At 39.6% G+C, this 12200-nt stretch overlaps 1 protein-coding gene across 3 annotated transcripts in view; it reads right to left on the reverse strand.

The window, feature by feature from the left end:
* Nucleotides 1-12200, reverse strand: part of AKAP12 (A-kinase anchoring protein 12) — a 138363-nt gene that overhangs the window by 36399 nt on the left and 89764 nt on the right. Inside the window, exon 1 of one of the 3 annotated variants that reach the window (XM_050949404.1) lies at nt 416-669. The exons of the other annotated variants lie outside the window; for them this stretch is intronic. Within the exon in view, the coding sequence (XP_050805361.1) occupies nt 416-440 (25 nt within the window). The 5' untranslated portion in view covers nt 441-669. Of the gene's footprint in view, nt 1-415; nt 670-12200 lie in introns of those variants that run through there. 3 annotated transcript variants of the gene reach the window in all.

Raw genomic sequence — 12200 nt, forward strand, 5'->3', positions numbered from 1 at the left:
AGTTTATTTTCTGCTACTCCAACATTTCTCTGAAACCCAGGAGCCTATCAATTGTTCTTGTATTACAAATTCTATATCACATGTCCTATTAAAAGTGCCAAGAAATTCTAACAAATATACTCTAAACTTGGCAATGGTTCTTATTCGGATAAAATGTTTAAATCAACTTCTTTAAAGTGTGACCCCCTTCTGCGCCGTTAAAGTTTTAAGAAATAAAACAAATGTTTGTGAAAGTTAAAGGAGCCACTCCTGTGTGCACAGGACACTCTGCCACACCCTAGACTGAGTCATCCCTGTAGGCAGTAAAAAAATATAATAATCGCAGCATAAAATCACCTTGATGCCACAAACCACAAAGAAAGCCAATAATCAATATAGTCAACACGTACAGCTTAACACCACCACTTCGTCCTACCTGTAATCGTTATGGTCCCCAGCATTTTTAAAACAACTCTGATGACAATAAATTTTCTCCCCAGAGTATGATGCTCCCTTATTTCTGTCCTGTGGAGACTCAGTGTAATCAAGAGTGACACAGCAAAACAGCCTCTTGCACTAACAAGAGCACACGGAATCCTTTCTCCACTGCCTGTGAGGAAAGCAAACTGAAGTCGCGTTGCAACAGTCCCTCTTACGTGATCGACAGGCCTTTGTGGTCCATTCGGTTCTCAGCTGTTCTCCTTAGGACTAGAAGCACCCGACTCGGGTGGGCAGACCATGTGGTTCATTTTAAGGAAAACCCCTCCCCTTGCCCAGTCCAGTTCCTGTTGTTGGCAAGCAGCCCGGCCCCTCATGTGGAGACCTGGGAATTGTTTAAGTAAAGGCTGCTGAAATACACCTTAACTACTTTGTTCCCAATATTTTACTACTTTTAAATCTTTGTCAGAGAACACTTTTTGAAAAAAACAAGTGTGAGGGAATTGCAGAAGTCTGCTACACATTGTGTTTCCTCTAGTCCTCTCTCTCCAGCCCAAATATCAAGGCAGTGTTTAAAACGTGGATACTATTTTGAATTGGGTTACTTAAGAATGAGTTCTCAATTTAATGAAAAATGGTGCAAAGGGAAAAAACAACCCCAAAACACTTCCTCCACTTTCAGGCTGGTTTCCTCACTACAACCTGCCTGCCTAAGTACTGGGAAAAGGACTGCTAGACAGACACATCTACTACAGATTTGCTATAAAGTCTGTTACCCATTTTCTTAGCCAAAGAAATATATTTTAAAAAACCTCTCTCAAGTATCTTGAACACAAAAACAGTCTCTGATCTCTCCCCCTACCTCCCAATTCCTGTTTAAAAGCCAAGTGCATCTTACTGTTAAGTATATTAGAAAAATAGTTTTTTATTGCTAGTATCTGTGAAGCTGTTTTCACCCCTCCCATGTGGTTAAAAGGCACAGAGGCGACTTTTTACTTGGAAATCTCTCACCAAATGTAAAATTTACCCCAAATTATCCTGTCAAGAAGGGTAGTTGCACCCCAAATCTGATGATTTTCCTGGGATCTATATGGATCCTGGTGATTCATGAGAAGCCAGAGCCATCCATGCAGAAGCCCTCTATTGCCACAGTAGCTCTAACTCCCAGCACCAAACACCCTCTACCCTTAACTACAAACTACCCTCTATGCCCCCACTTCCAGAAACTCCCAGCTGGCCATGGTAAATCCTGAAGATACGTGGGGCAATAAGAAAAATTAATACAGCCTGGAGCCCATACATCTCAAGGTGCCAAGACCTAAATGTAAACTTTATGTGCAAAAAAGATTCAAAAATAAAGGACAGAAAAAAACAATCCAGCAGAAACCTTGTAACACTTGTGGGATTCAGTCATCTACGCTAAAGAACCTTCTTCTTCCTATAACCTCAGTTTCATGGTTCTTTATTTCTTGTTTTAAATAATTTCCAACAATAAAAGGGGACATCAAATTTGTGTGGAATGTAGGGAACTTTAGAGCAATGAGGGACATTTGAGAGGTATTACTAGAGCCCTGCTTCCACCCCTCCTCTTTACATATGCCCCAGGCCACACAGAGAACCCTTTACATGGTCCAGAGAGGGCAGGCATGCTGATGATCAAGATTTCAGAAATGTTGTTTACTTGAGAAACTGGCTTCCCAATAGTTGGCTCTGCAGCTGTTTTTCAGATGGTGCCATTAGTAGCCATAATGTTCACTTTTTGTGGGTTTTTTTAATTTCCTCTCGCTACCTTTCATAACCCCACTCCTCTTCCTCCCTTCCAAAGAGCAATTCTCTAGACATTTTTGGATTATGTTTGTTCTCTCCTTTAATACAGATTTTATTACCAACTAGGCCCAATCCTATTTCTCTTGACTTCAGTAGGAGCATAGTTAGGTCCAAATAATGGAACACCACTAGCACAAGCGGAAGAGTAGAAATTATAAGGGAATTTGTAGAATTTATAAGCCAAACTGCTCAAATACAATCTTCATGCTGCCAGTTTCCAGCAAGGAAAAGGCTGACCAATTTGGTCTCAAGTTTTGATTCTGAGAGGAAGTTCCTGTCTGTTCATCATGCATTTTAGTGTCATAAATTTCATATTTTTAAATGCTTGGTTTTCACACTTTCTGTGCATCCATAACTCCAAATGAAATAAATTAAAGTTGCTGGTGCTTAGTATCTACAAAAAAACAGGCCTTTAGAAATGTTTTGCTCCTAGAACCATGAGCTCCAATGCCTGAACAGTTACATGATCTCTGATTTCATTACATCTTATTTCAGTTTTAATTTTTAAAACATACCTTAAAGTTTATGGAGGGAAAAATTACCTTAATGTGAGGTATAGAGATTATCCATCCTCAAGATGAACCTATCCATTTAAAGTAAACTCCAACTAGAAACATCAAGTTCTTGCCATCTTTGGAAGATAGTTATAAAATGAAGGAGACAAATACAACATTGATCCATGTGAAACAGATAGTTGCTGTATTTGGAAGCAAAATATTAATCTCCACAATTACTTAGTGCTTCATCATGGAGCTAGGCAAACTCTCAGCAACTTTGCATTCTTTACAATCCATTTAATAATTAAAGGAATGCAAGGCAGTTGATGGGATTTGCTGATAATTGCTCTTTTATACAGGAGGAAGAGACAGAGTAAAGAGGAGAGAATATGTACTAGTAGTCAGACAATGGGAAAAAAACATAGTAGTAAAGTAGCCCTTATGAAAATGGTTAAAAGCTTGTTTAATTTGTTTTTATGTTTGCAAAGTCATGGAAACAGAGCATGGCTGACTGTCAGAGAACTCAATTTAGAGATAGTCCACTTTGATCTATTCTCTCAAAAGTAATCAGGGACAAGCTGTGGAGTTCATCTGATTAGTTACTATGTCTGGGCTTACAATGAAAAGAGACTCTATCTATCAAGATAAAAAAACCCAGAAGATCCAGAATAAAAACAAAGCATCAGCATACAATACAGATGACCCCCTATTAGTTAATGGAATAGAATTTGTGGTAAATCATTGCCTTTAGAGGATTTTTAAACCACAAACTGAATTGAGGCCTTCCTGAGTACAGTTTTTAAAATCTTTTTTAATCAGGGAATGTTTAAGTAGAACAGTGGTTCTCAACCAGGGGTACACGTACCCCTGGGGGTATGCAGAGGTCTTCCAGGGGGCACATCAACTAGATATTTGCCTAGTTTTACAACAGGCTACATAAAAAACACTAGCAAAGTCAGTACAAACTAAAATTTCATACAGACAATGACTTATTAATACTACTCTTTATAGCAGGTGTCAGCAATCTTTCAGAAGTGGTGTGCCCAGTCTTCATTTATTCACTCTAATTTAAGGTTTCGCGTGCCAGTAATACATTTTAACGTTTTTAGAAGGTTTCTTTCTATAAGTCTATAATATATAACTAAATTATTGTTGTATGTAAAGTAAATAAGGTTTTTAAAATGTTAAAGAAACTTCATTTAAAATTAAATTAACATGCAGAGCTCCCCGGAGTGGTGGCCAGGACCCGGGCAGTGTGAGTGCCACTGAAAATCAGCTCACGTGCCACCTTCGGCACACGTGCCCTAGGTTGCCTACCCCTGCTTTATACTATATACTGAAATGTAAGTACAATATTTACATCCAAATTGATTTATTTTATAATTATATGGTAAAAATGAGAACGTAAGCAATGTTTCGTTATTTTTTGTATTTTTGTGTTTGATTTTATAAGCAAGTAGTTTTTAAGTGAAGTGAAATTTGGGGGCAAATCAGACTCCCAAAAGGGGTAGAGTAGTCTGGAAAAGTTGAGAGCCACTGTAGTACAATGTGTGAAAAATGTTTCCCAAGGACTTTTCTGTACACGCAAACTGTCACCAAAATTACTAAATCAGTTTTAATTCACAATTTTGTTGTTTTGGTGAAAATCTATAAGGATACTTATTTTAGATTAAGGTCTGATCTACACACAGTTTTTGTATTGGTATAATTATATTGGTTAGGTGATGTGATTTTTCCCCCTGATAGTTATATCTAGACAACCTCTAGTTTGGGAATAAACTAGTGTGGGAATAAATGATCCTGTGGCCTGGTCTACACTAGGAATTTACATCAATATAATTACATCTCTCAAGGGTGAGAAAAATCCATACCCATGGAAATGTAGCTATACTGACCTAATCTCCCAGTGTAGTCAGTAGTAGGTCAACAGAGGAACTCTTCCATCAACCTAGCCACTGCCTCTCCGGGATGTGGATTACTTACTCTGACAGGAGAATCCATCTTGTCAGTGTAGGTAATGTCTACACTGAATCACTGAGTTTTTGCCATCTATGGATGATGACAGTTATAAAATGAGGGATCCAAATACAACCATAGACACCAACTCCGTGGGTGCTCCAGGGCTGTGGCACCCACGGGGAAAAATTAGTGGGTGCTCTGCACCCACCGGCAGCCAAGCTCTCCCCACTCGCTTCCGTCTCCCCCGTGAGCATGTCGCATCCCAGGTCCTCCCCCTTCCTTCCAGCGCTTCCCACCCCCCTGCTGCCTAACTGCTTGGCGGCACTTAGGACTTTCCCAGAGGGAAGGGGAGGGACAGGGATGCAGCTTGCTCAGGTGACGAGGCAAGGCAGGAGCATGGACTTTGGGGAAGGGGTGGAATGGGGGTAGGACAAGGGTGGGGAAGGAGTGGGGCCAGGGGCTGGGAAGGGTGGGTTGAACACCCACTGGGCACAGGGGAAGTCGGCGCCTATGAATACAACACAGATCCATGTGAAACAGACAATGCAATAAGCACATGTGGAAACACAGATATGCCTTTAGGACCCCTTCAGACACTTTAGGACAACTTCAGAAGATTAGTTATGGACATTCAGCTAAGAGTATTGTCTAGACACAAAATTCCACTGATTTAACTAAAAGCGTGATTTTTAAACCATTTAGTTAAATCTTTTCAATTGTGTGGCTTGAAACTTATATCAGTTTAAACTTGATTTACATTGGTTTAACTTATATGGGTAAATTTGCAGGAATGATCTAAACCATATAATTAGTTTTAAACCAATTTAAGAATTAAATAAAAATTATTTTTAAAGTCCTTAATTATTTCAGTAGCAGTTTATTGTAAACAAGCCTTAATGGGTGTATTTTATTTTTCTTTCCTTGGTGACTTTAGAAACATTCCTTCTGGTTTTCACGTTTATTCTCTTTTCCTCAATGTAACATGTTCATACAACTTGTATTGTCGAGGAGACCCCATTGTTGGAAATGCAAGAAAGTTAACCCTATATTTTAAGATTAATTTATAGTTTAGGTAAATGTATGGTAAGTGTTTTGATCATAAAAGGCTCAATGTACACAGTGCCTTATTTCCTCTAAAAATATTGTGTTAGAAGTTTACTTTAACAAGTTCTGTTGTTTAAAATCTGATGGATAATTTTACTGATGGGTGAAAATTATTGAATGGTATTTGTAAAAATATGAGCTAAACTGATACATCATCTTCAATGACCATTCAGAAAAGGGAACCCACAAAAAATATTCCATTCATTGTACAGATTCTTCACACATACTCAGAATAGCAATATGTGGCCAAGTTGCCCAATACAAAGTCCACTGACTCAGACTATGAAGGATGAGATAAATATACACACAAGAGAAGTTTAGCCAACCCAGAAGCTGAAAAATAGACGATGCTTCAATTTTTTCCCTTCATAATCCAGAATAGACAACCACATGGCACACAGATTTGCCTTTAGAACAACTTCTGAAAATAAATTATGGACATTTAGCCAGTAGTGAATAAAGTTACAAAAATTAAAAATATATTTTCCTAAATATAATTTTGATATAATAGTAAGCAAATATGATGTTCTCTCTCTATATATTCCAACAGAACAACAAGCACCAGACCACACAGAAGCAAAAAATTTGACCCTAAAAAATTTGACCGTTAAAAGTAAAGGCACTTAAGATTTAGGGATAATTATTTTAAAGGGCTACCAATGATACTGTTTATGATAGAAATGTGTGCACGTTATATTGGCTACTGCTGACAAAATAAAAACCAGACTGAAATTTTCATACATTCACTACAAGAAAGGACAGAAACACAGCAGTTAAATCTCTCATAATTAGTTTAGGGAGGATAAGTTTAAACCCTAGCTTTTAGAATTCTAAGTATCTTTGTTTTGTAAAAAGATCTCAAAAATATATTAATTTTTTTTAATATACACCTCTACCCTGATATAACATGAATTTGGATATAACGCAGTAAAGCAGTGCTCTGGGGGGGTGGGGCTGCTCACTTCAGTGGATCAAAGCAAGTTCGACATAATGCAGTTTCACCTATAATACAGTACGATATTTTCGCTCCCGAGGACAGCGTTATATCGGGGTAGAGGTGTATTAGCATTAATCTATAAAGATGACACTCCTTTTTTATCCAAAGTTTATCTTTTTATTAAAATATTAAGAGCAATTTGCCTCATGGATATACAACATTACAAACATTCTGTCCAACTAAAATTAATGCCTGTCTATACATGCAAAAAGAAAAATTTAAATTAGTAATGTATGTAGCATCATATACAGCAAATAAAATGGTGTGGATGAAATCTTGGACCCAATGGGAATTTTGCCATTGACTTCAGTGAGATCAGGATTTCACTCTGTATATCTTTCTTCAGAACTCTGCTATACTGGATAAATTCAAAACATATGGAATTCGGACAAGTCCCACTTCACATTTGACACAACTATTTTGTCTGAGTTTGTTATTACATTGTTTAATTTGAGAAAAGCAAATGGTGTCAAGCAAAACACCCTGCTTTATATTATCAGTTCTATTTATTACATATAAGCAGTTTTCTACACATTCTGTATAACAGGAGACCATTTTTCCCACCAGGTATTATTTTTACATTTCTTCATTACAATTTTCTTAATTAGATGCCTTAAGATTTGTTTGTCCTTCCCTTTTTGCTCTAAAAATATCTGCTATCCAAAGCTCTGATTTTGCAAGCTGCCCTGCCGTAGGGTCTCTGTGTTAATGGAGAAATCCGCCTGCATCGACTTGCAGGGCTAGAGACCAAATTAGTATTCTATGAGCTAGACAGAAGAGTGATAGACCTGGGGGTAGATACCTAGGTCCCGCACAGTTTGGCCAAGCAATGTGGGTAGGAGCCAGTCGTGTTAGAACAACTATGGTGGTCTAGTCTAGGATCCTGGCTAAAGTATGCTTGTGATAACTCAGTCTGACCTCCCACCAAGCCTGGCTAGGCAAATCAGGCTTGGAGTGCTGTTTGCCTACAAATATGCTTAGAACATTTTTAAGCACAGTTCTTAAATTGAAAGGCCCATATAGATCGAGCCATAATCTATCTATATTTTACCATTAAACTTGTGGTTCTACCACACTTCAAGTATTGGCATAAGGCTTTTAGTGCTTTTAATAAAGCCCCAGCTTTTTGAGTCATGTTGATTATCTGAGAATCTCAGTTTTCACTTAAAAATAAAAAAGTATGTTTCTAGCCCTTGTGGCTGCAGAGATAAGTTTGAAAATATGGCTCAAATGTAACCTAGAGGCTCTAAACCCAGAAGGAAAATAAAAAGAACACCCAAACTGATTAGTAAAAGTCTTGCAATTTTTAAACTAACGTCAAGACTTTTGGAGCCTAGATCATTAATTTTGAATGCTTGGAGTTGGCAATACTGGAACCTCCTTTCCATGGTCTGTAAAAAGACATAGATCCAGAAAGTTTGCTTGCTCTAGAGACAGACTGCAGTTTTTGTTAGTGGAACATCAATGGTGATGGGGGTGGGGAGATGGATAAAGAAGTACACTAGGCTGGACATCCCCACACAAATATCCCTCCTTGGAGGTAGAGCCTGAACACATAGAGACTGACTCCAGTTGCTGCTAAAGATGCCACGTCACTGGGAAACAGGATAGACTCCACACTCACTTCTGCTAGTTCTGCATACCAGAGAGAGATATTGAACAGATACTATGACTGTACTAAGGGAACTACAAAGGTTTTTCATTTTCTTTCCTTTGTTTTCCTCTGGATGCCTTTGCACTGGACGGGAGCAGAAAGGCCTTAGCTTTCAAATGAAAACACAGCATGTTTGCTAGCCTTCATCACCCATCAACTTTGTAAATTATTCTTTGGTTACAAGCTCTTTTAAAAGAACATTAAGAACAAGTCCTGGCTCTATGCCAAATTATGCTTAAAGCTGGGTATGGTTTTAGGTTCATAGAATAAATTGTGCAGATTATCCTTGTCCAAAATACCATAACCTTTCCCCATACATTCCCACTCTGAAATACATTCAAGTATTGTAGCTTCGGAAAGGAAAACTATTTAAAAAACAAACATTTTTCAGGACCAGAGTATTAAGTATGTTGCACTTTTTAAAAAAGAGAAAATAATCTCACTATTTCTGGGAAAGAAAAATATGCAGCCAAATGAAGCCATCTCCGAAGGGCTCCTGGAGTCCACAGATGTGTCTGCTATAAGGTTGTGTACATTGGATTGCTTGCAGTTTGGGTTACAACTGTCTTGTACCAAACTCTGAAGTTTAACTTATTTCCTATTTAATATTTAGAATAAGCCTTCTTCCACAGCATGATACATGTTCCAAAGAAAATCAATTGCTGAGGTTAAACACATGCCATTGCGCTGCAGGTTTGTTTGTTTTTTAAAAATATTGGGTTAACTATGAATTTGTCATGACTGAGCATCCATGAACATAATCCTGTCAGGTCAATTAAAAGGTTTCTCTTAAAATTAAAACTTTTTTTTTTGTTTTTTTGCAGTGGTGATACAGTTTTCCCTAAACATCACTTGGAGACTTCTGCATTCAAAGTCAGAATTCTATGTCAGTGTTGCCAAAATATAGGAGAAAAAAAGGACAGAACCTCAGTAGCTGTCACAGGCCTTATCTTTGCTGCTAAATAATATGCATTTTTTTATCTTGGGACAACTAATGCATGAGAGCCATCTTGAGGTAAAAACATAGGGAAGACCAGGTTGCGATGTAAACTAGACAAGTTCAGCACTGTGCCCCCACACCTGGGGTTGACTTCGAGCCATGGTGAAACGAAAGTGTCTGGTCTTCATTAGGATAACTCACATGGGTTAATTACCCCCAGGTTAAAAAATACACTTTTTTTTTTTTCTTTTAGCAGTGAAGAGGCCACAGATGCAGACCCACGGAGGAAATTCATCCCTGCCCTATAACCCTTTGTGTTTGTGCCAACTTTTCCCTTTTTTGCTGTCTGAAGCCTTGTTTGTTTGTATGTTGAAGCCTTGTTTGTTTGTTTGTATGTTGGCAGTTTTTTTCTTGTTTTCTTGTTTTTCACTTTAAAAATATAAAGAAATTGCAGTTTTGTCTTCCACGGTTTTGCTGCAGGACAACTTAATGGATTCAGAGAACTTTAATTCAAGGGTCAGGGTACAGAATTTTTAACAAAAATCTTTTCTTCCAGTTGTGTGGTGTGTGTCAGCAAAAAAACAGAAAGAGACACAGTATCGGAAATTGCAATGCCAGATATTTATTGTACTGAGCAACATCAGCATCAGGCTGCAGCTTGTAAATTATGATGGAGGGTTGTGGGTAGGGGTGAGGGCAGGAGGCAGAAAGACAGAAATGGCAATTAGATGCCTAACTCCTATCAAGCTTTTCATGGGAGTTAGGCACCAAACTGCTATTTCTGTCTTTGAAATTCCCCTTCATGGTTTGAATTTGTCCACACACTACTGTTAGACACTCAAACTAAAGTATTTATTTAGCAGGCATAAAAATTGTCATTCTGCATTCTATTGCACATCTGAAAGTGAGTGATATTTATTGTGACGGCCCACTTGACAGTTGGTGTGGGGGGGGGGGGGGAAGCTTGGATCTGTCAATAGCACTTACTGCAAGCAAGTCAACACATTCAGGGCTGGAAATCTGCCATTGGTAATAATTATCCAAGCCCTAATATTTCCCCAGCTTTCAAGAATCAACTCCAACTATCTCTTTATCAGCCAGCCTTAATTTTACAATTAAATTAAAGGTGTAATACTGCTTGTCCCTCACCTCCATTGAAGCTCCCTGCACCTTTCCAAACAAGGTTCTCCTGGGTCATCATCCAGGAGAAATCAGCATGCACCACTATTTAAATTATTGGAGCCTTCCTTTCCCTCACTGGAACCCTTGGTGTACGTCTACACAGCACACTCCTAGCACAGGTATAAATAGCAGTGTAGACAGTGAGGCACTGCTTAGGGGAGTAAAGACACTCCTGAACCCTGAGGGTATGCACTCTCTACATGCCCAAGCAGTGCCTCTCTGCTATTTTTATCAGTTTAGCAGTCCACTGCCTCCTAGGTTCTGGAAAATTTCCCTGCCACTGGGAGCTTTCAGAGTCTTTCTCCACTGCAGGGAAAGAGTCTTGCAACAGGGAACTGCCAGAACCAGCAACTTCTGACTGCAGGAGTCCTTCCCTCTAGCAGACAGGGGCAGCTCCAGGTCCCAGCACGCCAAGTGCGTGCTTGGGGTGGCAAGCTGTGGGGGGCGCTCTGCTGGCGCCGCGACAGCAGCATGCCGGCTGCCTTCTGTGGCTTGCCTGCAGAGGGCCCGGTGGTCCTGTGGCTTCGGCGGACCTCCCGCAAGTGTGCCTGCGGAGGGTCCGTTGGTCCCGCGGCTTCGGAGGACCTCCCGGAGGCGTGCCATGCTCGGGGTGGCAAAATGCCTAGAGCCCCCCCTGCTGGCAGAGAAAGGCTCCAGAAGCTCCCTGTTGCAGGAGTCTTTCCCTGCCTCCTCCCACCTACCAGAGCTTTTCACTGATGCGTAGCTACACACAACAGTGAGGATGCAGCCTGCTTTTCACTAAGGTGTGTAGCTACACATACCCTACATACCACTGCAAGAGGTGTGTAGCATCATCATAGCTTTAGAAGAAACATTTTTCAGATGGCCTCTGTTGGGTGTTCATGTGTGTCTTGATGCCTTCAAGTAGCCTTATCAGAGACTATTTGCTCTGACTCACAGCCAATTCTAAAGCTCTAAAATAAAACAAAAAACATCGGTTAAGAGACAGCATTTTGATATTGCTGCTTCATTTTTTCAAAAAAGAGGCTGTACAGAGTATCCTCAGAGACTGAGAATTGCAACCGTTAAGACTCCTTTGAAGGAAAAAGAAGTATGCTGCTGACAAAGCAATGCGACATGCATTAATATTACTTTCAACCTTTTGCTTTGCTTTTCCTTTTTAGACCCTCCCCTGCCCCGGTACTAGGAGAAGGAACTCAGAAATGTTGGTCCATCATAGGCCAGATAAGTGAGCTGCAGTCCTGTAGCTAAATGGGCAGAGCATTTGGCAAGATAAGAGGGAACCAGCACAGAAGCATGGGTGACATCTCAGTGGAATTGCAAAAGGAAATGAGAACAATGATCAATAAATTAAATGGAGCTGAAGAGACAAATTCAAAGAGGATAATGCTGCTTATAAGCCTTCAGGGCTGATACAGAGATAAGATCTCTGAGCCATAAAGGGAATCATGAGGAGACATGAGGCAATAGATATTTGTAGGGAGACCATGAGATTACAGGAGCTCAGTGAGATAGCTCATGCAGACTACGTGCCATCCTCAAGTACTTCAATATGGCCCTCCTCATACACACAGGCAGACACACAGGCAGATTCATAGTAACACATCACAGAACAGCCTCAACATGTATTAGATTGTCCCA

This window comes from Gopherus flavomarginatus, chromosome 4 (assembly GCF_025201925.1).
Source record: "Gopherus flavomarginatus isolate rGopFla2 chromosome 4, rGopFla2.mat.asm, whole genome shotgun sequence".
Taxonomy (NCBI): domain Eukaryota; kingdom Metazoa; phylum Chordata; order Testudines; family Testudinidae; genus Gopherus; species Gopherus flavomarginatus.